The 23,567-nt window shown below is 47.6% G+C and overlaps 2 protein-coding genes and 1 long non-coding RNA gene across 5 annotated transcripts in view; 2 read left to right on the top strand and 1 right to left on the bottom strand.

The window, feature by feature from the left end:
- Positions 1 to 759: 759 nt before the first annotated feature.
- Positions 760 to 12,145, top strand: LOC310707950 (uncharacterized protein C2orf72). Its single transcript, XM_083505518.1, has 4 exons — positions 760 to 1,462; positions 6,035 to 6,151; positions 7,505 to 9,735; positions 9,806 to 12,145. The coding sequence occupies exons 1-3, from the start codon at positions 844 to 846 to the stop codon at positions 7,594 to 7,596; spliced, it is 828 nt and encodes a 275-aa protein (XP_083361644.1). The 5' UTR covers positions 760 to 843; the 3' UTR covers positions 7,597 to 9,735; positions 9,806 to 12,145.
- A 2,096-nt stretch (positions 12,146 to 14,241) lies between these two features.
- Positions 14,242 to 23,567, top strand: part of PSMD1 (proteasome 26S subunit, non-ATPase 1) — a 90,112-nt gene continuing 80,786 nt past the window's right edge. For 2 of the 3 annotated variants that reach the window (XR_014526366.1, XM_083504006.1), the window contains exons 1-7: positions 14,242 to 14,729; positions 17,696 to 17,739; positions 18,922 to 18,995; positions 19,244 to 19,413; positions 20,137 to 20,342; positions 21,300 to 21,443; positions 22,795 to 23,021. Coding sequence is in view for 1 of the 3 variants with exons in the window: in XM_083504006.1 (XP_083360132.1) it covers positions 14,714 to 14,729; positions 17,696 to 17,739; positions 18,922 to 18,995; positions 19,244 to 19,413; positions 20,137 to 20,342; positions 21,300 to 21,443; positions 22,795 to 23,021 (881 nt within the window). In the remaining 2 variants the exon portion in view is untranslated. The remainder of the gene's footprint in view (positions 14,730 to 17,695; positions 17,740 to 18,921; positions 18,996 to 19,243; positions 19,414 to 20,136; positions 20,343 to 21,299; positions 21,444 to 22,794; positions 23,022 to 23,567) is intronic. The other variant, XR_014526367.1, reaches the window with a different exon arrangement.
- Positions 21,808 to 22,778, bottom strand: LOC310707560. Its single transcript, XR_014526580.1, has 2 exons — positions 22,407 to 22,778; positions 21,808 to 22,047 (listed from the first exon to the last, which is right to left on the bottom strand). It is a non-coding gene; the product is annotated as an uncharacterized lncRNA (long non-coding RNA).

Raw genomic sequence — 23,567 nt, 5'->3', positions numbered from 1 at the left:
GCTCACCTGACCCAACAACCAAGCCCCAGCTCCCTCACAAAAATAAACCACACCACAATCAACTAAACACAACCAACCAAGCATGGGAACCCCTTGACCGCTCTCAATATCAATAAAATTAAATAAATACACAAACACAGGACATACCAATGTGATGCTGACAGAACCCATCCCCTTACACGAAGAATAGAGACAGTACAGTCATACCTCAGTTGAGCTACAGTTGAAGTAGCTTCGGGATAAGTATTTTCGGGTTGCCCGCTGCCGCGACCCGGAAGTAACGGAGCGTGTTTCTTCTGGGTTTCACCACTCGCGCATGCGCAGACGATCAAAATGAAATTGTGCATGCGCAGAAGCGACGAATCATGATCCGCGCATGCGCAGACGGGGGTTGCATTCGCTTCTGGATGCGAACGGGGCTCTGGAACGGATCCTGTTTGCATCCAGAGGTACCACTGTATCGCCATCTCTCCACCCTCCCTGTGTCAGACCAAACTGTCTCTCCCCAAACGTAAACTCTGAAAAAGACTATGAACTGAAAGTGGAGACAATAGATCAGGGGTCAGCAAACTTTTTTAGCAGGGGGTCGGTCCACTGTCCCTTAGAGCTTGTGGGGGGCCGTACTATATTTTTTTTTCCAATTCATCACTTAACATATATAAAATCCTCAGCCAATTAAGGATCTGCAAGCAAAAAAAAAGGTGAATTCCTCGTGGCTGGCAGCTGCCTCTTTCTCCTCCTCCGAGAGGCGGTTCCTGCGGCGACTCCAGGCGACCCTCCTTCCCGGCCGGGGGCTGAGCTTGCGGGCGGGCGGCGCCTGCTCCTCGGCCGGCCTCTCTCTCCATGGATCCTCCGCCGGCGCCGCCGCATCTGCGCGAGTTCCAGACGCTGGTGGATCGCGCGGGCGGGCGCGCGCGGCTGCTGCTGGTGGGCGAGGCGCGCGAGGGCGAGCCTGCGCCGCGGGCGCTGCTGGAGACCTTCGCCCGGGACCTCTTCGCCGAGCCGGAGCCGGAGCCGCGCAAGGAGCCGGAGGCGCAGCCCGATCCTCCCGCCGGAGGGGCGCGCAAGGTCCGCGTGCGCCTGGGCGGCCGGGGCTCGGCGGCGCGCTGCTCGTGCGCGCTGCTCTTCGTGCTCTTCCGCCAGGCGTCGCTTGCGCCTCTGCCTCCCTTGCGCGCTCGCCGGGAGCGGCTCCGCCTGCGCGAGATCCTCCGCGACGTGCGCAGCCGGCTGCCCTCGGCGGCGCGCCCCGGGGTGGTGGGCGTGGTGGTGCTGGGCGGCGGCGAGGCCGAGGGCGCCCGGCTGCAGCTCGACGCCTTGCTCCGCCAGGTCTTCCGGAGGAGGCGCCCGGCGGAGCTGGACACCCTGCAAGCCGCCGCCTACAGCCCCGGAGCCGGGCAGGGCGCCGCCGAAGCCCGCGCCGCCGCCTGCCGGGCGCTGAGAGCCGCCCTGAAGCTCCGAGCAGGTGAGCGCAGCGGGGCAGCAGGCAGGCATCGCCCCGATGGATTTATTTTTGGCATTTATACCCAGCTCTCTTTTGCCCAGGTAGCTCCACGTGGACGTGCCGGATTTACGCATAAGCTAAACAATAACAATACAGTAGTACCTCGGGTTACATACGCTTCAGGTTACAGACTCCACTAACCCAGAAATAGTGCTTCGGGTTAAGAACTTTGCTTCAGGATGAGAACAGAAATCGTGCTCCGGCGGTGCGGCGGCAGCTGGAGGCCCCATTATCTAAAGTGGTGCTTCAGGTTAAGAACAGTTTCAGGTTCAGAACGGACCTGCAGAACGAATTAAGTTCTTAAGCTGAGTACCACTGTAACAACAAAACAACAACAACAATAATGTTGTAGTTGTTGTGTCCGACTCTTCATGACCCCATGGAACAGAGCACGCCAGGCACTCCTGTCTTCCACTGCCTCCCGCAGTTTGGTCAAACTAGACTCCCAAGACTTTGGCCACCTCATGAGAAGAGAAGACTCCCTGGAAAAGACCCTGATGTTGGGAAAGATGGAGGGCACAAGGAGAAGGGGATGACAGAGGACGAGATGGTGGGACAGTGTTCTCGAAGCTACCAGCATGAGTTTGACCAAACTGCGGGAGGCAGTGGAAGACAGGAGTGCCTGGTGTGCTCTGGTCCAGGGGGTCACGGAGAGTCGGACACGACTAAACGACTCAACAACAACAACAAAAGTACCTTCAAGAACACTGTCCCACCATCTCGTCCTCTGTCGCCCCCTTCTCCTTGTGCCCTCCATCTTTCCCAACATCAGGGTCTTTTCCAGGGAGTCTTCTCTTCTCATGAGGTGGCCAAAGTCTTGGAGCCTCAGCTTCAGGATCTGTCCTTCCAGTGAGCACTCAGGGCTGATTTCCATATGAATGGATTTGTTTGATCTTCTTGCAGTCCATGGGACTCTCAAGACAATAATAATAACAATAATAATAACAACCACAGAGCCTAGGACTTGCCGATCAGAAGGTCGGCAGTTCGAATCCCCGCAATGGGGTGAGCTCCCGTTGCTCAGTCCCTGCTCCTGCCTGTTGAATGGTCACTTTAAAATGTGAAGGTTCATTATTGCTTCACAAGTTGTGTATGTCTTTAAGGGCCAGGGCAAATAACAAGACCCAGTCTTGCAGCTGTGAAACATAGCAGGTGCTGCTGAGTTGTGTTAATCAAGCTGTGTCAGCCATTGGGTATAGTATATAAGGAGCAGCACCTAGCTCCCTCCTTACCCTGGGGGATGGGTTGGTGGTTGGGTCTGGTTTGTTGTTGATGTATTTAGTGTATAAGGAGTTTTTGTTTTTGTTATTAAAACCTTGTTTAAGTTATTTTTGAGTCCCTTTTTAATGTATGGTCTCCCCAGCAAGCTCTCTGCAGTGCTACTAAACTGCAAATAGCCAACACTGCCAACCTAGCAGTTCAAAAGCACGTCAAAGTGCAAGTAGATAAATAGGTACCACTCTGGCAGGAAGGTAAACTTCGTTTCCATGCACTGCTCTGGTTTGCCAGAAGCGGCTTAGTCCTGCTGGCCACATGACCCAGAAGCTGTACTCTGGCTCCCTTGGCCAATAAAGCGAGATGAGCGCCACAACCCCAGAGTCGTCCACGACTGGACCTAATGGTCAGGGGTCACTTTACTTTACATTCCCAAAATATAAGATAAAAAACAATTACTTTGATAAGGTACATATTTTGTTATGTGCAAATGGCTTGAGATACCTATTAGGACCATCAATGACCGTATAGCATAGATTCAGCACAAAAAACAGTGACAATTTGTTGTTGACAAAGGACAGCTGGAAGTATAAAGGGCCCCGTTACCATCAGTAGCTTAGGGCCTCATCAAACCTAAATCCGGCCATGACTGTGGCCCACGTGGTTTTGCTCCCCCCCCCCCATTCATTCCTCACAACAACCCTATGAGGTCTAGCATAAGAGCATTGGCTTGACCTAGCAGGAATATCCCTTTGGCCCATCAAGTCTAGCAAACTGATTTTTCTTGCAACTGGGATTCAGAAGCGTTGCTGCCTCTTGATTGCAGAGCACAGCCATCAAGCGACCTCTCCTCCATTCATTTGTCTAATCCTCTTTTAAAGCCATCTTGGTTTCGGCCATCACTGCCTCATGTGGCAGGGAGTTCCATAGATAAATCATGTGTTGCGTGAAGAAGGACTTGGCCTGGAGATTCCGCTTCTCAGGGCAGGTTTGCAGTTCCCTTGCTCTGCTAACTGCCTTCCGGCCCCTCCAGCCACATCCTTGGCTGCCAAACTACTCTAATCCTCCAGGACGGAGGCTGGTAATCTCCCAGGCTCTTAAAGGTGACCCTGGGGCCATTCCCGGCCGCCTCGGCTGCAAAGAGGAAAAGTATATTGTTTCTTTCCGCTGGGCCCAAATTCCACGCATCTTTACTCACTTTCCCAGTGAGTTCAGAGAAGCAGAAGCATGCACCTGCCTGCCTGTTTATAGTCTTTTTTAAATTTTAGTCATTTTTCTTTTTCATTCATTACATACATCTCAAATTCTTAACGTTTACTATATATTCCTCCCTCCCTCCTCTCCACAACTTCCCCCAACTTGTGTTTCTGGTTTGTTTTTATTTTCACCCGCTTTGCTATCTCTCAACAGAAAAAGTTAAGCCTAAAACATAAAAATAAAATACACCATCTTCTATCTTCTAAACATTTTCTAATGCTGATAATGTGAATGTTTATTTAAATCCTGCCATCAAGTCTATTGACTTTCTTTGTTTCTGCAAATATAATATGAATGGTTCCCAATCTTTTTCAAAGCCTCTGTTGTCTTTTTCTCTTAGTCTTTCTGCCATTTTTGCCAGTTCTGCCTAGTTCATCAACTTCTCTTGCCGTTGTTCTTTAGTTGGTATTTAGTCCTCCAATTTTGTGCAATCAACATTCTTGCTGCTGTAGTGGCATACATAAACAAAGTCCTCATTTCTTTTGGTATGTCTTGACCTAAAATACCTAACAAAAAGGCTTCTGGGTGTGTTTTTTTACAAAAGTTATTTTCGAAGTTTTCTTCAATTCATTGTATATCATTTCCCAGTAGGGTTTTTACCTTTTTACAATGTTTCTAGTCTTGCTTCCCTCTTTCGGGGATTGTACACAGAGATACAGCTGGCAGACTCTTTTCTGGGCAGGTTTGCTTTGGGTCCCAGAAGAGGGCACCCAAAATGATCCAAGAGGCTGGGGCAGCTCCCCTATGGGGAAAGGTTACAGCATTTAAGGAGGATGTTGACAAGCTGGAAGGTGTGCAGACCAAGATGATCAGGGGTCTGGAAACCAAGCCTGATGAGGAACGGTTGAAGGAGCTGGGTATGTTTAGCCTGGGAAATAGGAGATATGATAGCCATCTCCAAATATCTAAAGGGCTGTCACATGGAGGAGGGAGGAAGCTTGTTTTCTCCTGCTCTGGCGGGTAGGACTCGAACCCGTGGCTTCGAGTCACAAGAAAGGAGATTCAGACTAAACATCAGGAAAAACATTCTGACGGTGAGAGCTGTTTCAAAGTGGAATGGACGTTGTGGACTCTCCTTCCTTGGAGGTTTTCAATCAGAGGTTGGATCTGTCAGGGGCGCTTTAGCTGAGACTCCTGCAGTGCAGGGGGTTGGACTAGATGACCCCGAGGGGTCCCTTCCCACTCTACAATTCAATGATTCTATGATTTAGGGCTGTGGAGAGATAGTCACCAGCCTGGATGGCTTTAAAGGATTAGGCAACAGGACTTTTTTGCAGGGAGGGAGCCAAAGTTGTTGAGCTTCTTCCCCCCCCCCCAAACAACTACTCCCATGAATCCATGCAGCTACAATGGCTGTGTTCTCCCTCTACTGTTGGAGGCGCTGTCCCTGGAATCACAAATGGCCTGAGTGCTCATGCATAATAATAATAATAATAATAATAATAATAATAATAATAATAATAATTTATTATTTATACCCTGCCCATCTGGCTACTCTGGGCGGCTTCCAACAGAATATTAAAAACAATACAGTGTCAGATATTAAAAACTTTCCTAAACAGGGCTGCCTTCAGATGTCTTCTAAAAGTCAGGTAGTTGTTTATTTCCTTGACATCTGCTGGGAGGGCATTCTACAGGGCGGGCGCCACCACCAAGAAGTCCCTCTGCCTGGTTCCCTGCAATCTCACTTCTAGCAGAGAGGGAATCGCCAGAAGGCCCTCGGAGCTGGACCTCAGTGTCTGGGCTGGATGATGGGGGTGGAGATACTCCTGCAGGTATACAGGACCGAGGCCGTTTAGGGCTTTAAAGGAAAGCACTCAGTTCCTGCTTTCACCCTCCCCGGGGGCATCTGACTGGCTGCTCTGAGAGCAGGATGAGCCACTCTCTTCATCCCCCAGGACTCTTCTTGTGCTTCAGGACACCTTAACTGCCCCTGGGGGTTTTGGAGTGTTACTCCAGATTTGGCAAAGCAGATCTTCCTGAGCCAGATTATCCCGTCTGCCGGGAGGTTTGCGCTTTGTACATCTGGCCTGACCTCTTGCTCTCTTCTTCATTCCAAAGACGGGGCGGAAGCCAAGAAGCAGAGGATCCCTGCCTTCCTGCAGTGCACCCCTTGGGCTCGGAGGAGTCGGCAGAAGGAAGGGCGTTTGGACGCAGCACCCAGCAGCTCCAGCGAAGGTCAGGTCTGCTTGAGGGCTCTGTCGTGCAGTAGGGGAGGCAGCTCGTGGGATCCGACGGCTGATCCGCCGCAACTTTTGTTACACGGGTGTCATCCCATGTGGAGTCCAGAATTAGATTCCTGATTTTGGTTTGAAACCCTGTGGCGCTGTGGGTTAAACCACAGAGCCTTGGGCTTGCCGATCAGAAGGTCGGCGGTTCGAATCCCTGCGATGGGGTGAGCTCCCGTTGCTCGGTCCCTGCTCCTGCCAACCTAGCAGTTTGAAAGCACGTCAAATTGCAAGTAGATAAATAGGTACCGCTCCAGTGGGAAGGTAAACGGTGTTTTCATGCGCTGCTCTGGTTCGCCAGAAGTGGCTTAGTCCTGCTGGCCACATGACCCGGAAGCTGTACGCTGGCTCCCTCGGCCAGTAAAGCGAGATGAGCGCTGCAACCCCAGAGTCGGTCATGACTGGACCTAATGGTCAGGGGTCAGTTTACCTTTACTAAGGTTCCTAGCCCCCATGGTGTCTGGGACTGTGTGCCAATTTAGGTGCTGCTGCTGAGGTTTAAGAAGGATATCTGCAAACAGGAATGTGTACAGAGAGTTTGGGGGAGGGAGAGATTTTGCCAGCAGGGCCGTCTTAAGCATATCCGGCTCTGTGGTGCAAAGATCCCTCCGGTGCCCCCCCCCGGCAACTCCCAAACAAGGGAGGGGGTGGTAGAAAATGTCCTCTGCCTCCCCCACTGCCCCGATCCCCGGCGGGGTGATGGCGATGAAGCAGGAAAACGTACTGGCGGACATTCGCTCCGTCGGGGCGCCCAAGAAGGCAGCCCAGGAAGGCTGTGTGCTGCCTTTTGCCAGGAAGCAGGAGGAGGACAATGACCTCTGCGGGGATCGCTCTCCTCCTGCGGAGGCTTGGGAAGGAAGCTGCATGCCCACCAGCCATATAGTTGGCGGGGCGCAGCTGGCAGGTGTGCAGGGAAAGGGGAGGCTGCCGGCAAAGCCGTGCAGCTCCCCCACTCGCTAGGGCGCCCCTGAGAGGCCGGCGCCCTGGCGCAGCGCACCACTAAGCCCTATGGGAAAGGCGGCTGTGCTTGCCAGACAAATTTAGGAGATGCACGGAGGGAGGACATTCTGCCGATGAAACCGTGCAATTCTGCGTCTTGCTACTTTCTGCGTTCAATTACCCTTCAAGGTCAAGAGTGCAGATAACTGCAACCTACATTTGTCAAATAGCCTAAAATATTTTCGGCACCACGTTAAAATGCTCTCCCTTTCAGTTCCTTGGCTTCGTTTTGACTGGAAACCATGGTGGTCTTCCCTTTGTAACTGAGACGCTCTAAATCGGTTTTCCTTCCCCCCCCATGTAGATGCCTTGCAAGACCCAGAAGAAGGTGTATCTTTGACCAACATGGAGCCCAACGGGAACTGTGAAGAGGCCTGTGGAGTTGCGGCCACTTAAGTCCAGGAGGAACCTTCTCTTTGCTGCTATATCGGACTGAAGGAGCTGCCCTTTATTTGCCTTGTAGGAAAAGCATCAAGGGCCCATATTTTTGGGGGGGAGGGAAGCATTTTTTAGCTCTTTTAAAGGAGCTACTCCGCCCTTGTTTGTTTGTTCCAAGAAACTTCACAGCAGAAGCCCAGAAGCAGCTCTGCTTAATCTCAGCCAAGTGAAGATGGGTGACCTCTTCAGCCTCAAGAATTACATGGGAACCACATCAAATCCTTGAGGTCCCCACTCAAAAGGCTGTGTCATTTTCACGCAAAGTGGCGGGCATTGTCCTCTAGTCAGGGAGCATATTGCCATTACTGACAGTGGCTTCTCATTTTTGGGGTAATCGTTTTAATTGCCTTATTTGGGAAATAACTACCTTCAAATGTGAAATGTATGGTGAGGAAGTATTTATGGGCTGAGAATTTATTGTGCTTGGGAGGAAAAAGATGAACGACTCTGGTGCTGCTTTTTTTTAAAAAAAGCCAAAACCTTCTCCCTGTTTTCCAGCTTGAACTGTGCGTGCCATCGCAAAGAGGATCTGACCAGATTCTAAGTGGAATATGTAGAAATCTGGGCAGCTGTTGCTTGCCTCTTCTCTGTGGTTGTGATAACAGTTGTATTGTATTCTGGATCTAGTACGGTTAGAGTCCAAAGTACATTTGCAGTAAACGGAGCCCAACGTATATATTTTGCATCTACTCTCATCCTAGGAGAGCATTCCTAGAAGGGCTCCTTTTGGGATCTGTCCTCCTGTTCTCTTGTCCTGCAATTGTCCTACAATTCTCCCAGACCATGGTGTTCTAGGGACTGGCCTGCAGGGGCAGGAAACAGTAGTAGAGGTTAGGCAACCCCCCCCCAATATTCACAAGAATGTGATGGAGCCCCCAAAACCTGTCACCCATTAAATGCCCGAGAATCTTGTTTCTACTGGAAGAAAATTGTCGCCCTCTTCTGCACAAAACAGTTCCATTAGAAAGCTTTGCTGGACTTTCTTTTGCACTGCAAGCACTGACTAGGAAGGCCTTGTCGCTGCAGGCTCCTGTAACAGGTGCCTTTTCCGACATGGGGGGTCCATAGCTGAAAGCACAGCACAGAAGGAGAGAGGAAATAATCAATTATTTTTGGCAATGAAGCTGCTTGACGTGCTTTACTTGGGATCCTGGATAGACCATTATTCCAAAAGGCAGTTCTTCTCCTGGCCTAACATTTCAAAATTCACTGTGAACTGTTTGTACTATAGAATGTGGATGGTTTTTAAAAAATAATATTGTGAATAGTCCATAATGTAAAATTGCAACAGCAGCAAGACACACTAAAATTCCAAACAGCTGCATCCCATCATATGTGATGTGTACCTTTCAGTAAAGAACACAGCGATTGTGTTCCTCAGTATTAGAACTCAGTTAATTGATTCTTTTAACCTGATGGGTTCTGCAAGTTTTACAGTGCAACCCTCTGTAAGAGTTCAGTGGTCCCTGCTCTTAAGTAAGCGTGCATTGCAGCCTAAATATCAAGTTTGACTGATGTTTCTGTTTCTGTTTTGCCTTAGTTGCTATTTTGTCTCCTTGGGTTCTCTATAAAACTCTGATGGGGCTGGAGATTATATTGATTTATGTTAATTAACCTGTAAGGGGGGCTTCCTGGAAAATCTAGAATTGACAAAACTTTCAGGGGAAGCTTTCTTGTGCAACTTAGGCTTAACACATTGGCACATTTTCAGTTTGTACTGGAACGTTTCCCCCGATGCCCAAGACTAGAGAGTGACCTAATTTAGCATGTTTGGTCTCCTTGTATTTTGTAAACATAGCTAGAAGCTTTGAAACCGCCAAGCTTGGCTAATGCTAGATGTATTTTCAGCTGGCATCTATTCATTGCTGCTAATGAACTTCGCAAAACGGGGAGGGGGAAAACTCTGCAGAAAAGTAAAGCCTCGGAAATTCCTTTGCAGCCAACATCACCCATGTTAACCATTTTTAAACCGATGGTGACAGCAGAACAGAGTTCTTTCTCTCACCTCCATTGGAGACTGCTGAGAGGGAGAGAAACATCACAAAATTTGCAATAGGGTTGCTGCTACTTGTTGGCCAGGCCAAACTCCAGTCGGCTGTTGTACCCTCTGCCTCTGTTCCATGGAGGCATTGACGACTAGGAGACGCTGATGGGCTGCTGTCCATAGCTGTTGGGTCTTTTTATTTGCAAAGCATGCCTTGGGATAGCCAGCTCCAATCTGCAGCCTTCCAGATTTTTTGGACTACAACTGCTTGTTTTGTCTGCTGTTCTTAGGCTGTCCATTTTAAATTGTTTATTTTCGGTCTCAATGTATTATGTCAGGGGTCGGCAACCTAAGGTCCATGGGCCACAAGGAGTCCATGGGGGTCATTTAACCGGCCCATGGACCCCCGCTGCCTGCTAGGTCGACTCCCATGTGCTCCAGCATGGGGCAGAGCGGGGACTGCCTTCTGTGACACTGGCCGGCTTCCCATTAGCTACAGGAAGCTGTGCACGCCTCCTCCGCGCCAGAAGGAGCGCCGGAAATAGCGTTTGTGCATGCGTGCGTGCACACTCCGGCTAACTGCGGCGTCTGTGGGACCGTGGAGTGGCCCAAGCCACAAAAACTTTGTCAACCCCTGTGTTATCTGTCAACCCTAGGACCCTCAGGGTGGCTACAAATATTCCTGAATACTTACCTTCACGTTGGCTGTGGTTGATGGGGTTGTAGTTCAAAATATCTGGAAGTTCCCAGGCTGGAATATCTCCCAGTCCTCCAGTGAACAACAGCATGGCTCAGGAAAGTCAGGATTTTGAGCAGCCTCTTCTGCCCCTGAATTGCAGGTCTGTCCCTTTGGTTTCCTCTGTACCTCAGTTGTCTTGAATGTACTGAAATAGGATAAAATTTACCTACCTCAAGAGGAGGGTAAGTAGCGCAAGTAAGACAGTGCAAGTTGAAATGAGGGAATGTAGAAGGGTGAAGGTGGGTTAAGGAGGACCCCAGTCCAGAAAGCTCTCCAATGCATACCTGAGGAATTGAATTTGAACAGTGTGGCCCCTCTTGTAGAAGGGGTTTTTTTTTTACATTGTTCCTGCACAGCTCAATACAGTAGGTCCAGATGCTGAGTGTGTCTGTATGTGTAAGGATTTGGGCGTCACGGCTGAATTTGGCAGGACTCTTCCTGCCTCCAACTGCCATGCAAACAGATCTAGAACAAGGCTGCCATGCCCAGCAGAGAGTGCTTCCACCTGCTACCTCCCCACTAACAGGATTCCTGTTTGTCTTACTAGTTGCACGAAGCGTGTGCACACACAGAAACCAACCAGATAAAACTTCTCCTTGCTTTCTGTAGTGAGGGAAAACCAGCCCGGCTTTATTTCTGCCTGTCCTTGCAGGTGTCAAAGGCACAGGAGCCCTGCCAACAAAAAAATATGGCAACCACACAACTAGCTCGTTCGAAAGGGCTGCTGCTATGCTTCATAATGTAACTGAACCGCCATCAAACTCAAGTGTCCATTCCAAAGGTTTAATCTGCCTGTATGAAAAGAGTCGTGCCATTTTTATTTTTGTCAAACCCCAAAACTTAAGTGTATTACAAAGCAGATGAAAGCAACTAATGTTTTAGTTGCACTAACCATGAATTAAGTTGTTCCAGCCATTAATCCGTTGAATAAAATTCACAATTGCTACAGATTCTTGTAGCTGTTGATCCATATGGAGACGCTGACTCAAACTCCCTGCAAATCAGGAGTGAGCTTATCGACAAAGTCCTGGTGCGCGCGTGCGTGCGCACACACACTCACTGCCATCAGTTGTGCTGCTTGACCCTGCTGAGGAATTCCACTTTGTGTGTCTCACCCAGTGGGTTTGGCGCACACAGGTTTATGCCAGAATAAATTTGCATGTTCCAAATCTAAATTGATCTGAGTGCTAGAAGTATTTAATTCTGATATGCTAGTTTATTCAGGCTAGGCAAGGTGCACCGTGTTCTTTAAAGGGTTTTGAACAGTGAGTGGGAAAGCATGAATTGCACGATAAGACAAAAGAATTAAGGGAAGAAAGGCAGGGACTCCTAAGGCTACATTCAGACCATACATTTAAAGCACTACGATACCACTTCTGTAGCTTCTCCCAAAGATTCTTGGGAGCTGTTTGTTAAGGGTGCTGAGAATTACGAGGTCCATCTTTCCTTCACAAGTTACAATTCTCTGTTTTCTGAAACTGTAGCTCTGTGAAGGAAATAGGGGCCTCCTAGCAACTCTCAGCATGTTTAACAAACTACACCTCCCAGATCTTTTTGAGGCAAGTCATGCTTGTTTAAAGTATCATAGCTCTTCAGGTTGGCTATATGACTGTTCTGCCTCCCACTCCCTCTCCCCCCTTTTAATAATGTGATGATGGCACTAGGTTTTTCTGTTTTGTTTTAGTTTGTCATTGCAGCCAGAGTATTATGTAACATTTAACTTGGTGTGTGGGTTTTATATGCAGGAATATTTGACGTAATAATTTTTTTTTTAATATCTTAAATCCTGTCTCCTGGAAGCTCATTATTTCATTGATATTGATTCAATTTATTAAAGCATATCTTGACCATGTTTTGTATAACAAGGCAGTTTAAAGAATAAAGGTTATATGCACACACCCCCAAATCCTAATAGAGCTGCAAGGATAAAATGGGGAGGTGGTGTTTACCATCTTGAGCGCCTTGGAGGAAAAGATACACCATAAATGCAATATATGAACACAATGCCATGCACATCGACAAACAATATACAGGGTAGTGATATACTGGCACACTACAAAGCCATACTGTTGTAAATAAAAATATGCCCTTTTCCCTTATGGGGTATCCAAGAGCCCATATAGAGTCCTTACATAGGTTCCCTATTGGTAGGAGAAAATAACAGAGGCCAACCAGAGAATATTGAGAAGCAAAGCAGCTAGTAAGCTTGATCTTTATTGATCTGTTGCAACAGGGTGCTCACTCACCACACGCAGGAGAGGAAGAGGACCCACAAAAATGCTGTGCAATGGCTTATAAAGACTTTTGAAATTCCCATCCTCTAGATCAAGACCACCCCCAGAAACATTATGCATACATCACAGAAGGGGTGTAACCTAAGACCACCCCTCAGATACATCCCACCTACATCACAGAAATTTAAATGTTGTTTTTCTCTTGTCACAGTTTATCTCCTGTCTGGCAAGTTGCTTGATTGGATTTCCTGGGGAGCCTGGCCAGTCTTTTGTAGTGGTAAAATACTTATTTCCTGGGCCAGGTCACAGGCTCACACCTTATTCATATCTTTGAGACAGGATTTGTGAGGAAAGAGACAATGGGGAGGCTTTTCCAGTTTAACCTTGCAGAGAAAGGATTTGGTCAGTTTAGGAATCAAAATGGTTCCAGGTTGGTCTTCCTGTGTTGATCTATGTATGTGCAGTTATGAACATTACTATATATCTAAGACCATAAAATTCCTATCACAATACAAAAATATATCACTAAAGGCAACTACTCCAGAGTAAGGAGGGATTTATTTGTTTGTCCACACTCCTGACTCTTTACCTTTAATTTTTGTACGATTTTGCAATGCATATTGTTGTAAACAAAAATTGCCCTTTTCCCTTATGGAGTCCTTACATAGGTTCCCTATTGGTAGGAGAGAATAACAGAGGCCAACCAGAGAATATTGAGAAGCAAAGCAGCTAGTAAGCCTGATCTTTATTGATCTGTTGCAACAGGGTGCTCCCCTCACACGCAGGAGAGGAGGAGGAACCCAGAACAATGGTGTGCACGGCCTTATAAAGACTTTTGAAATTGCCACCCTGTAGATCAAGACCACCCCCAGAAACATCATACATACATCACAGAAGGGGTGTAACCCAAGACCACCTCTCAGATACATCACACCTATATCACAGAAAAGGCGGTCTAAGACAGAACATTTGAATGTTGTTTTCTCCTATCTCCTGTCTGGCAGGTTACTTGATTGGATTTCCTGGGTAGCCTGGCCATTCTTTTGTAATGATAAATTACAGGTCACAGGCTCACAGACATACCCTTAAGACAGGATTTGTGAAGGAAAAGACAATGAGGAGGCTTTTCCATTTTCCTTTGACCTTGCAGAGAAAGCATTTGCTCAGTTTGGGACAGTATGAAAATCAGAATGGTTCCAGGTCTGTCTTCCTGTGCTGCTCTATTTACAGATAGGTAGCCGTGTTGGTCTGCCATAGTCAAAATAAAAAAATTCCTTCTGCTGAAGTGTATCTGAAGAAGTGTGCATGCACACCAAGAACTAACTTAGTTGGTCTTTAAGCTGCTACTGGAAGGAATTTTTTTATTTTGTGCTGATCTAGGTATGTGCTTGGTTGGTACATTTATGAACATTTAACATATATCTAAGACCTCAAAATTCCTATCACAATATCTGCCGAGAAAGCGAGTTCCATCCTTGAGGGGCCACCACTGACAAAGCCCTGCAACACATTGCAGCCCCTCGGGTGCTGCCCCAGGGCGGATGCCCCACCAGCCATACTCTAGGTTCCCTGCCTGGCAGGGGCAGGCGAGGGGGGGGGGCGTCCAAAGGCCCTGACCGGGTCACGTGGCCACGACCCTCTGACTTCCAGTTCTGAGCAGCAGAACAGGCAGGTACTGTACAAGGAAGGAGGGGTCCTCGGGGAGGCGCTTAGGTGTCTCTGCCGCTGCCTGACCTGCCACAGCGCCCCGATTCCCGCGGTCGCCTTTTCCCTCCTTCCCCATCGCCCTCGGGAAGATTCCCCCCCCCCCCGGTTCCACAGGCCTCGCCGCCGCCTTTTCCTCCCGAAGCAGGCATTCCGCGCGGGCAGCCCCGTACGCGGGTTGCCGAGGAGAGCGGGGCCTTCGAAGCCCGGCGGGGCGTGGCAAGAGCCCCGCGGGCTCGCTGTTATCACGTCACTTCCGGGGCGGCTCGAGGACGCGACGGAAGCGGCGAAGGAGCTTGGTCACGGGCTAGCAGGGCAGGCGGCGCCGGTCTCGGAAGGTCTTCCCCCTCACCCCTTTCGCCCGCCGTTTCCCGGTTCCCTCAGCGGAGACGCCGGCGGGGGACACGCGACGCCATGATCACCTCGGCCGGTGAGGGAGCGCGCATGCGCGGCGCCGGGAGGAAACAAGAAACCCCCCCCCGCCCCGCCCGGCCGCTTCTTTTCAGCTGAGTCAGGCAGGGCCCGAAGCCGCTTCCCGGGAGCCCCGGCCCAGCCCGAGGGGCCACTGCCCGGCTCCTCGTCCCGCTCCTCTTCCTCTTGCCCGCTGCCCTTAGAACCCTAGAACCGCAGGCTCGGAAGGGACCCCCAGAGGTCATCTAGCCCGACCCCCTGCCACGCGGGAGTCCCCGTTCGGAGCGGCCTGCCCCCCTCTGCCTCGCCCCCTTCCTGTCACGACTTGCGGGCTTCTCGTGAAGCTGAGCGTCGGGAGCTTCAGGGCGGAGGGAAGTTCCTGCGCGTAGTCGACCAGGGGAACTCACCGCCACAGGAAGGAGGCGGCGGCGGCCAGCGATTCTCGGGGGAGGAGAGAGAGCCGTCCGTGGCGAATGGGTCGGGTGGCTATGCTCTGCCTCCGCAGACAAAAGCAGAAACGGTGGAAACGGCAGGAGAGGAGAGTTGCTCTTTTGCTCAGGCCCTGCTGGCGGTTTCCCCACATTGGGCATCTGGTCTGCCGCTGTGAGAGCGGGATGCTGGACTGAATGGGCCATGGGCCTGATCCTGCAGCAGGGCTCTTCCTATGTGGACAACTTATGGTCTCTGTGTGTGGTTTGGGAGCTGCAAGGCCAGGGAGAAAACAATGCTGTCCAGGGTTGTAAAGACTGCAGAGAGAATAATTGGGTGCACTCTTTCGACCTTAGATCAAATCTATGCTTCCAGGTGCAGAGATAGCGCAGGATAGTGCGCACCCCGGAAATGATCTCTTTCAGCTTCTGCCTTCTGGAAGAAGGTACAGGGTTATAAAGACCAGGACTAGCCGCCTGAGAAACAGTTTCTACGCAAATGCAATTCTGGTTCTAAACGCAGCATAAGAAGGCTCTATGGTATATCGTATTTTAAAATGGGGTTTCAGAGTTTTTAGGGGGTTTTGAATGTTTTCTGTAGATTTTCAATTTCATTGCTCTGTATGGGACAATGACAATAAAGATATTGTATATCGCATATCTGTTGTGCCAGAGTCACTGCCCTTGTTCTTTTATTGGGGGTGAATGTTGGGTGCCTTACAAAATGTACCGTATATTTTTAAGCAACAACGGAAATCGGGCATGTTGACACACATGGCAGCCTTATTCAGGTGCTTCAGGACCCTGGAAGTTAAAACGTCTTTGAGTTCGAGGCCAGCATTTCCCGACCTTGGGCCTGCAGCTGTTTTTGGACTACAACTCCCATAATCCTCAGCTAGGAAGACCAGTGGTCAGGGATGATGGGAAGTGTAGTTTGAAAACAGCTGGAGGCCCAAGGTTGGAAAGCACTGTTCTAGGCTATGCACTAGGTGGTAATATGTGTAGTTAAGACTCCAATGGTTGCCTCTGGGCAAAACAGCTGCTGGGGCAGTGGTTGGCGTGTCAGGCTAGACTGTGGGAGACCCGTGTTTAAAATGCTCAGCCACAAAGTGCATTGGGTGATGCTTGGTTGCTATCACTCAGCTCAGCCTACCTCATAGGGTGGTTGTGAGGATAAAATGGGTGAGGTGCTTAATTTCCACACTGTAAATTTCCAGAGGTGAGTGAGGGTCCAAATACAAGAGTTGGTATGTGTGCTGTAGTTGTGGGTAGGTGAGTGCAGGACCGTTGTGTCTTGACGGTGCATGTGCACGTAAACATGCGTGTGGACATAAAACAGGTCTTGCAGATGTCAAAATGCCTGTTTTCAACTGTGAAAAGTTCTAAGGAATGATTTTATATGGAGAGGGGTGTGGGGAAAGAGACATTTCTGAAAAAGAAGTGTAGAAGGCAACATGAGGCGGCTTCTCTCACACTTGCTTAATGTGAGCCATGACTGGAGTAGTGTCTGCCAGGCACTGATTGTGTTCAGAAAGAGCCCCTGAAGATGGGTAGTGGAATGTAGAGACACTGGCCCTCTTGCTTTGAATCTTACCCTTTTTTTTTAATTGTCTCGAGATTGGGGGAAAGGGGTAATTAATTGCTAAAGGGGAATTTTGTTTGTTTTTTAAGAAAATATCTATAGATGACGAATCACAGAGGAACAGTGGATGGGGAGAGGTGGCCATCAATTTCTGCTTTTGCCATGCATTTTCATATCCTACTATCCAATTTTTCTCTGTTGCTCTCTGAGGGAACACTTAGAATTCTAAGTGGTCAAAACTCAGCTTATCTGGGACTATATTTTTGATGTGCATTGTGGAATATGCAGTAAGGCTCTGGGGGGAAAAGGAAGAGGGGTTTGCATTTAACCGTATTTGCTTCCCTCTCCTGTTATTGATTTTACTGTATTTATTTGGAGCCATACAGTGAATGACTGCCAAACAGGTTTTCAGACTTCACCCATAGAACTTACCAGCCCTCTTGTTCATATGCCCTGACTAGCTGCTTGTGTAGGAAGGAAAACGCAAAACATGCAAGTTTTGTACTGCTGTTTTGCTTGGTTGCAATTCTTTCTTGCCACAGGGAGGAGCTATTGACAACACTTTGCCAATGGTTGAAATGTCTTTAGTCATTCGTGTTGCCCATGAGAAGCAGCCCCACATAGCAGCCTCAAGGCTCTTGCTTACTTTCCACATTGGGAAATTATTGTTGCAAGACATGTGGTTAGATGGCAATAAATAGAAGTGGAAATACAGCCCCCCCCGCCAGATTGCCTCTTATGCAAGTGCCGTTGACATGTCCTCTTTGACACCCTAAAACTAGGTTCAGTGTGGCTTACTCTTATTTAAATGTGCATAGGATGGCAGTCTTAAGTCCAGTGTGCTTTATGCAGGAGTAGTTTTTAAGACACAAATGCCCTTAATTATTTAAAGGTGTTTGTGTTTACCAAAATGGGTTGTATGATATAGAATCTGCATTGATTTCTGTGATGACTAACATGACCTTTCTTTTGTAGCTGGAATTATTTCACTGCTTGATGAGGAAGAGCCAGAACTTAAGGTAAGTGTGTAAGGTTTTGTTTTTACACACTTGTTCATACAGGTATCTGGGTCAAGGATTATCCTTTTATCCTGTTTTTCAGGAAAAGCAATTGAGAAAGTGTTAGGTAAGAGCCATTTTTGCATCCGTTCCATTCTGGAGATGGTAAAACAGAGAACGGGAGAAGCACATACAGTCATACCTTGGATCCCAAACGTCTTGGTACTCAGACGTTTTGGCTCCTGAACACCGCAAACCCGGAAGTGAGTGTTCGCTTTGCGAATGTCCAACAGGGCTTCCGCGGCTTATGATTGGCTGCAGGAGCTTCCTGCAGCCAATCAGAAGCTGCAATTTGGTTTTCGGACGTTTTGGAAGTTGAATGGACTTCTGGAATGGATTCCATTCGACTTCCAAGGTACGACTGTAGTTGAAACTTGGCATATAATTGATGCATAGCTGGTCATTAACGTTGACATAGTTCTTAAAATTCTGTGTTTTTAAAGTTAACATCTGAAGCAGCCATTAGTATCCTCATTGTCAGGTTCCAAGCAGCACTGTTAATTTAGATTTTATGCAGTACACTGCCATTCTGTTAAACATTGCAATGATTTAGTTGACAGCTCAGCCATTCTTACAGCATGCAGCTTATAACATGGTTAGCCAAAACATAATGATGTCAGGAAAGACAACCCTCACTCAAGAAGAAACAGATGTTGGTGGATTCCAGTGAGGATTGGCCTGCATTGGGTATTTTTAAGCTTTAAGTAAAACCCTAGTCTGAGAAGAAAGCAGGGCTGACCCCGGTCCATGGTGAGCAAGCGGGCCTAAGTAAAAGGAAAGTAGTCATAGCTTTATACTCTCTACTTACTCAGCCACACTGAGTTCACTATTTGGGAAAAGGTAGCTTGGCACTCTGCCTTTTAAGTCAGACGAAGACATGCAAAAGTGGCCTGGAAGTAGTCAAATAAATCTCTGCCATCTGCCTGCATTCCTTTAGTGAGGCCAACTTATCACTGTGCACAGAAGTTAGTTTCTGCATCCTTCTAGACAGATATTACAGAGTAAGCTGGTAAATTAAGAGTTATTTTGGCAAACTACTTGGTAGAGATGGCTATACTTTTAAGACCTATCTATGCTACACAACTCTGCACTTGTGGGATTCTGGGGGCAGAGCTCTAATAATTTAATTCTCGGTTTTCACAGGAATTTGCTCTTCAGAAACTGAATGCTGTTGTCAATGACTTCTGGGCAGAGATCTCTGAGTCAGTGGACAAAATGTAAGAAAAAAATTATTTCTGGCATTAGGGTGGCTTTTCTGTTCAGAGCACAAGGATGAAATGCACCTGTCTTATCTCTTGGTTAATGGGGGGGGGGGAATTAGATTCTACATTCCATAAGATGGATTTCTTGGTTTAGGAATTGCATATCCATCATCCACAGGACGTTAATTGAAATGTGAAATTTGGTTTTTGTTTAAAGGAGTCAGTCATGGCAGCTGATGGTTTCTCCCTTGCTTTTGCTATAGTGAAATCCTGTATGAAGATGTTGGCTTCCGGAGTCGTGAATTTGCTGCTTTGGTGGCTTCAAAGGTGTTTTATCACCTGGGAGCCTTTGAAGAATCACTGAACTATGCCCTGGGAGCAGGCAACCTCTTCAATGTCAATGACAATTCAGAATATGTGGAGACGATCATTGGTAAGTCTGGGCTCTGAATCGGAAAACGTTCTAGCTGACTACCCTGGTTTAGCAATGGGCTAAACGGAGTATACAGATTTGGCAAAGTTCTGATTTCCAGGATTTGAAAGAGAAGTGTTTGCTTTATTTAAATGTAAATTTGCTTAATGTGGTGAAACAAACTTGCGGTTTTTACTTGGAATCCAGTTTTAGATTTTATGTCAGTTGGTTTATGTCAGTTGGTTCAAGGGGCAGAGTAATGGACTCTGCATGAAGAGTGGAAGGAATGTCTGCATATAGCAGAAGATTGTTCTGAAGAGCATGAGATGTTCAAAGGTAGCTATGGAGGAAACAGCAGTGGCACTTTATCCTACAAATCTTGCAAGATGAGAAATTTTGTTTTTAATAATTAAACCTGAGATTGCACAGAATACAACATTTGGACCCAGTACAAAGAAGCACATGCAGAATCTTGCATGGGATGAAACCATGAATGCTTAGCACAGGATTATTGGGGTTTTTTTCTTCAAATCAGAGGACGATAAATGTCTTAGTCCTACAGTGCTGTTGAGTTAATAAATGATTTTGTGATGAAAGTTTTTTTGCTTTGAATTGCAGCTGTAACTTGACAGATGTTAGTACTTCATCCTTATTATTATTATTCATCCTGAGGTTATATTGACAGAGAATATATTGGGCCAGTTGGAGAAGCTTAACACGGAGCATGTCTGTTTCTTTTCCCAGCAAAGTGCATTGACCATTACACCAAACAATGTGTGGAAAATGCCGACCTGGCCGAGGGAGCAAAGAAGGCAGTGGATCCGCGTCTGGAAGGGATTGTCAACAAGATGTTCCAGCGCTGTTTAGATGATCACAAATACAAGCAAGCCATTGGGATAGCTTTGGAGACGCGCAGGCTGGATGTCTTTGAGAAAACCATTTTGGAATCGGTGGGTGAAAGCACAGGGCGTTATGTTTGACACAGGCACACCCTAAAACAGAAGTCCTGTGCATGCTTACCTGAGAATAGTTTTCAGTGAGAATTGCTCCTCAACAGACATACAGAGGGCTGGGCTGTTCATCTCCTTCCTCATATTGGCCTTGTAGTTCCACACAAGGTTTCTGCACCCCTTGCCTAGCTTCTGCAGTTCCAGGCTTGGTGCTGGATGTCACAGGATGCTTTTGCACCTGGGACTCAAAAGGCCACCCATTGCTGAGGTGGTCATCTCCAGCTTTCCCCTTTGACTCCTAGAGAACAGACTGAGGCTTGCTTTAGCACTTGATGGTGCAAGAGGTCCTAACCTCAGACTTCATCTCTAGATTGAAGCTGACAAACAAGTCAGAGAGTTTTTCCATAGTTGTGTTGTGTCCTTCAAAGCTCAAAAACAACTGTGCTGCACAATTCTTGTCTCTTCAACTCCAAGCTAGAGCAAAAGGTGGTGCTCTTCCTGTCAGTGTCACCAAAGTTTGGAGAAACACTCGCCATGGCAACAGTGGCAAATGCATTGTGCCAATTAGAAGTTAGGAGTGGACTATCTAAGGTCACCTAGCAGCCTTTTAGCTGAAATGAGACTTCTTGGCTCATGGTCTTGGGCACTATGCTGCGCCAGTTCTCAAAATGTTGCCTATCTGTATGTAGGCATTTCAGCAGTGAGATATAGAATGAGGTACACTTTCCAGTAATTTGGATTGTGTTCGTGTTTTGCATTCAGTATTACTGAAGCCACTTTGGTGAGACTTGCTTGGGTTGATTAGCCAGATTAGTTTTTGTCACATTTGCCTTATTTGTTGTCTCTCTCCGCCTCATGACCCTCCAAGAAGATAAGAGGTAGGCCTGTTAGCCATGAGTAAAAAATAAATTTCAATTGTGAAAAATAATTTTACAGCAATATTTTCTTTCATGGCAGAATGATGTTCCTGGAATGCTGGCATACAGCTTAAAACTCTGCATGTCTTTGATGCAGAATAAGCAATTCCGCAACCAGGTACTGAGAGTTCTGGTTAAAATCTACATGAACCTAGAAAAACCTGACTTCATCAATGTGTGCCAGGTAATGTGCTATGTGTGTACATATGGCTACAGACCACATGCTAGTTTGCCTTGGGAGTAGGGGAAGAGGAGGGTATCTGAGTAATAGTATCTGCCAGATGGTGGCATGCGTACTTCACCCTTTGGAGGAAGGGGGGGGGGAATGTAAGATGCACATCATCCAAGAAAATTGTGGTTGCTAACTCAAATTAACTGAGATACATACTGGGACCTGCTTGCTAAAATTCGTGGTTCAAGAGAAACTCACAACAACCGATGTAGCTTGGCTGAGCTGAAGCACTCACACTGTTGAATGCTTTAGAAACACATCAGCTGCTTTGATGTGTTTTGACAACTTGTTTTGGTTGTGAAACTCCCCCCCCCCCCTTTTGGTTGTTAATACTCTTAATGAATGAGTGCTTGAAAGAAGCCGGAGTGGGATAGTGAAAAGGGTTGGGGCGGAATTAGTGAAGTCACTGCATGAGTGGAATGGCTTCCGCTTCTGCCACGATGCTGGATGATTGGGGGAACTGTCAGAGCAGATTTGGGAGGGTTCAGGGAAGATATGGAAGAAGAGAATCTCAGGGGAGTTCTGTTACATGGTAGGAATATTTTCAACCCTTGGACTCTCAACTAGAGCCAGGGCTTTCTCGGCTGTGGCTCCGATCTGGTGGAACGCTCTGTCACAAGAGACTAGGGCCCTGCGGGACCTGACATCTTTCCACAGGGCCTGCAAGACAGAGCTGTTCCACCAGGCCGTTGGTCAGGGCGCAGCCTGACTCCCTCCTCTGGCAACCTGCACAGAATTTTGCTTAACGGTTGCCATCAATTTGATTTTAATTAATTTTTCTAATGAAATGTTTTTAGAATGTTGGATTATTTGATTGTTTGATTATTTGATTGTTGTTAGACGCCCTGAGCCCGGCTTTGGCTGGGGAGGGCGGGATATAAATAAATTTATTATTATTATTATTATTATTATTACTATTACATTTTTGCTCAGCCACAAAGCTGAGAGGGTGGAACAAAGCTATTATCTCTGTGTAGCCTACCTCAGAGTTGTTGTGAAGGTGTACAAAGGTAAAAAGAGGAAGGGAGGAAGATTTATTTCAGGTGACATTTCAGAGACTTGTTTGATATATTATAGTGGTTTCAAGGGCATGCAGGAACCACTATAATAATGCCTATAAAAGCATAGAACTGGGGAACACCCCCCGCTCCAAACATTAACATGAGCTCATTGGGAATGGGGTTCAGACACATGTTTCTAGTAAATTTTACATAATGAATGGGTAAGAAATCATTGGCCTTATGAAACTCCTACTTCCGTGCTGAGACATCCTCTGACTTCTCTTCTCTTCTCTCTCCCGCAGTGCCTCATCTTCTTGGACGACCCGCAGGCCGTGAGCGATATCTTGGAGAAGCTGGTCAAGGAGGACAACCTTCTCATGGCTTACCAGATCTGCTTTGACTTGTACGAAAGTGCCAGCCAGCAGTTCCTCTCTTCCGTCATCCAGAACCTCCGCACTGTTGGCACCCCTATTCATTCTGTGCCTGGGTCAACCAACACAGGGACTGTCCCAGGGTCAGAGAAGGAAGGGTAAGGGAGCTTGTGCGAATGGAAGCATCCAAATGGATGGTGTGCGGCTTGAAAATACAAATACTGCCAGGTGCTGAGCTGCAAGGTGAATTGCCCTCCAATGTGGTGTATGCAGAGCTACCCTAGGGATTTAACCGGATCACAGGGTGGGTTTGGGTTAGATGTCAGGGAATCTGCTTCTTGAACTAAAGAGAAGAGGACCAAGCAGTTGTACCCTGTGCTCTTTCCTTCTCCATTGAGTGTATGTAAATACCGTACACACTTCAGTCGTATCTACACAACAAAATTGTGCCACCTCTCCAGCAATAGTCTTGGAACTTGTAGTTTGGTTTAAGATACTGAGCCCCTCCCGATAGCCATAGATTCCTCCTACAGTTCTATTGAAAAGCAAAGTACAGTTGTACCTCGGGTTACATACGCTTCAGGTTACATACGCTTCAGGTTACAGACTCTGCTAACCCAGAACTAGTGCTTCAGGTTAAGAACTTTGCTTCAGGATGAGAACAGAAATCGTGCTCCGGTGGCACGGCAGCAGCAGGAGGCCCC

The sequence above is a fragment of the Podarcis liolepis genome (assembly GCF_965112155.1).
Source record: "Podarcis liolepis genome assembly, chromosome: 5".
NCBI classification, from domain to species: domain Eukaryota; kingdom Metazoa; phylum Chordata; class Lepidosauria; order Squamata; family Lacertidae; genus Podarcis; species Podarcis liolepis.
This window is presented reverse-complemented; position numbering and strand designations above follow the sequence as displayed.

Excerpts from the sequence above, each read along its gene's own strand:
- LOC310707950 (XM_083505518.1), top strand. The coding sequence starts at position 844 with ATGGATCCTCCGCCGGCGCCGCCGCATCTGCGCGAGTTCCAGACGCTG. Across the intron at positions 1,463-6,034 it reads CGCCCTGAAGCTCCGAGCAG|ACGGGGCGGAAGCCAAGAAG; the intron begins GTGAGCGCAGCG and ends TTCATTCCAAAG. Across the intron at positions 6,152-7,504 it reads ACCCAGCAGCTCCAGCGAAG|ATGCCTTGCAAGACCCAGAA; the intron begins GTCAGGTCTGCT and ends CCCCCCATGTAG.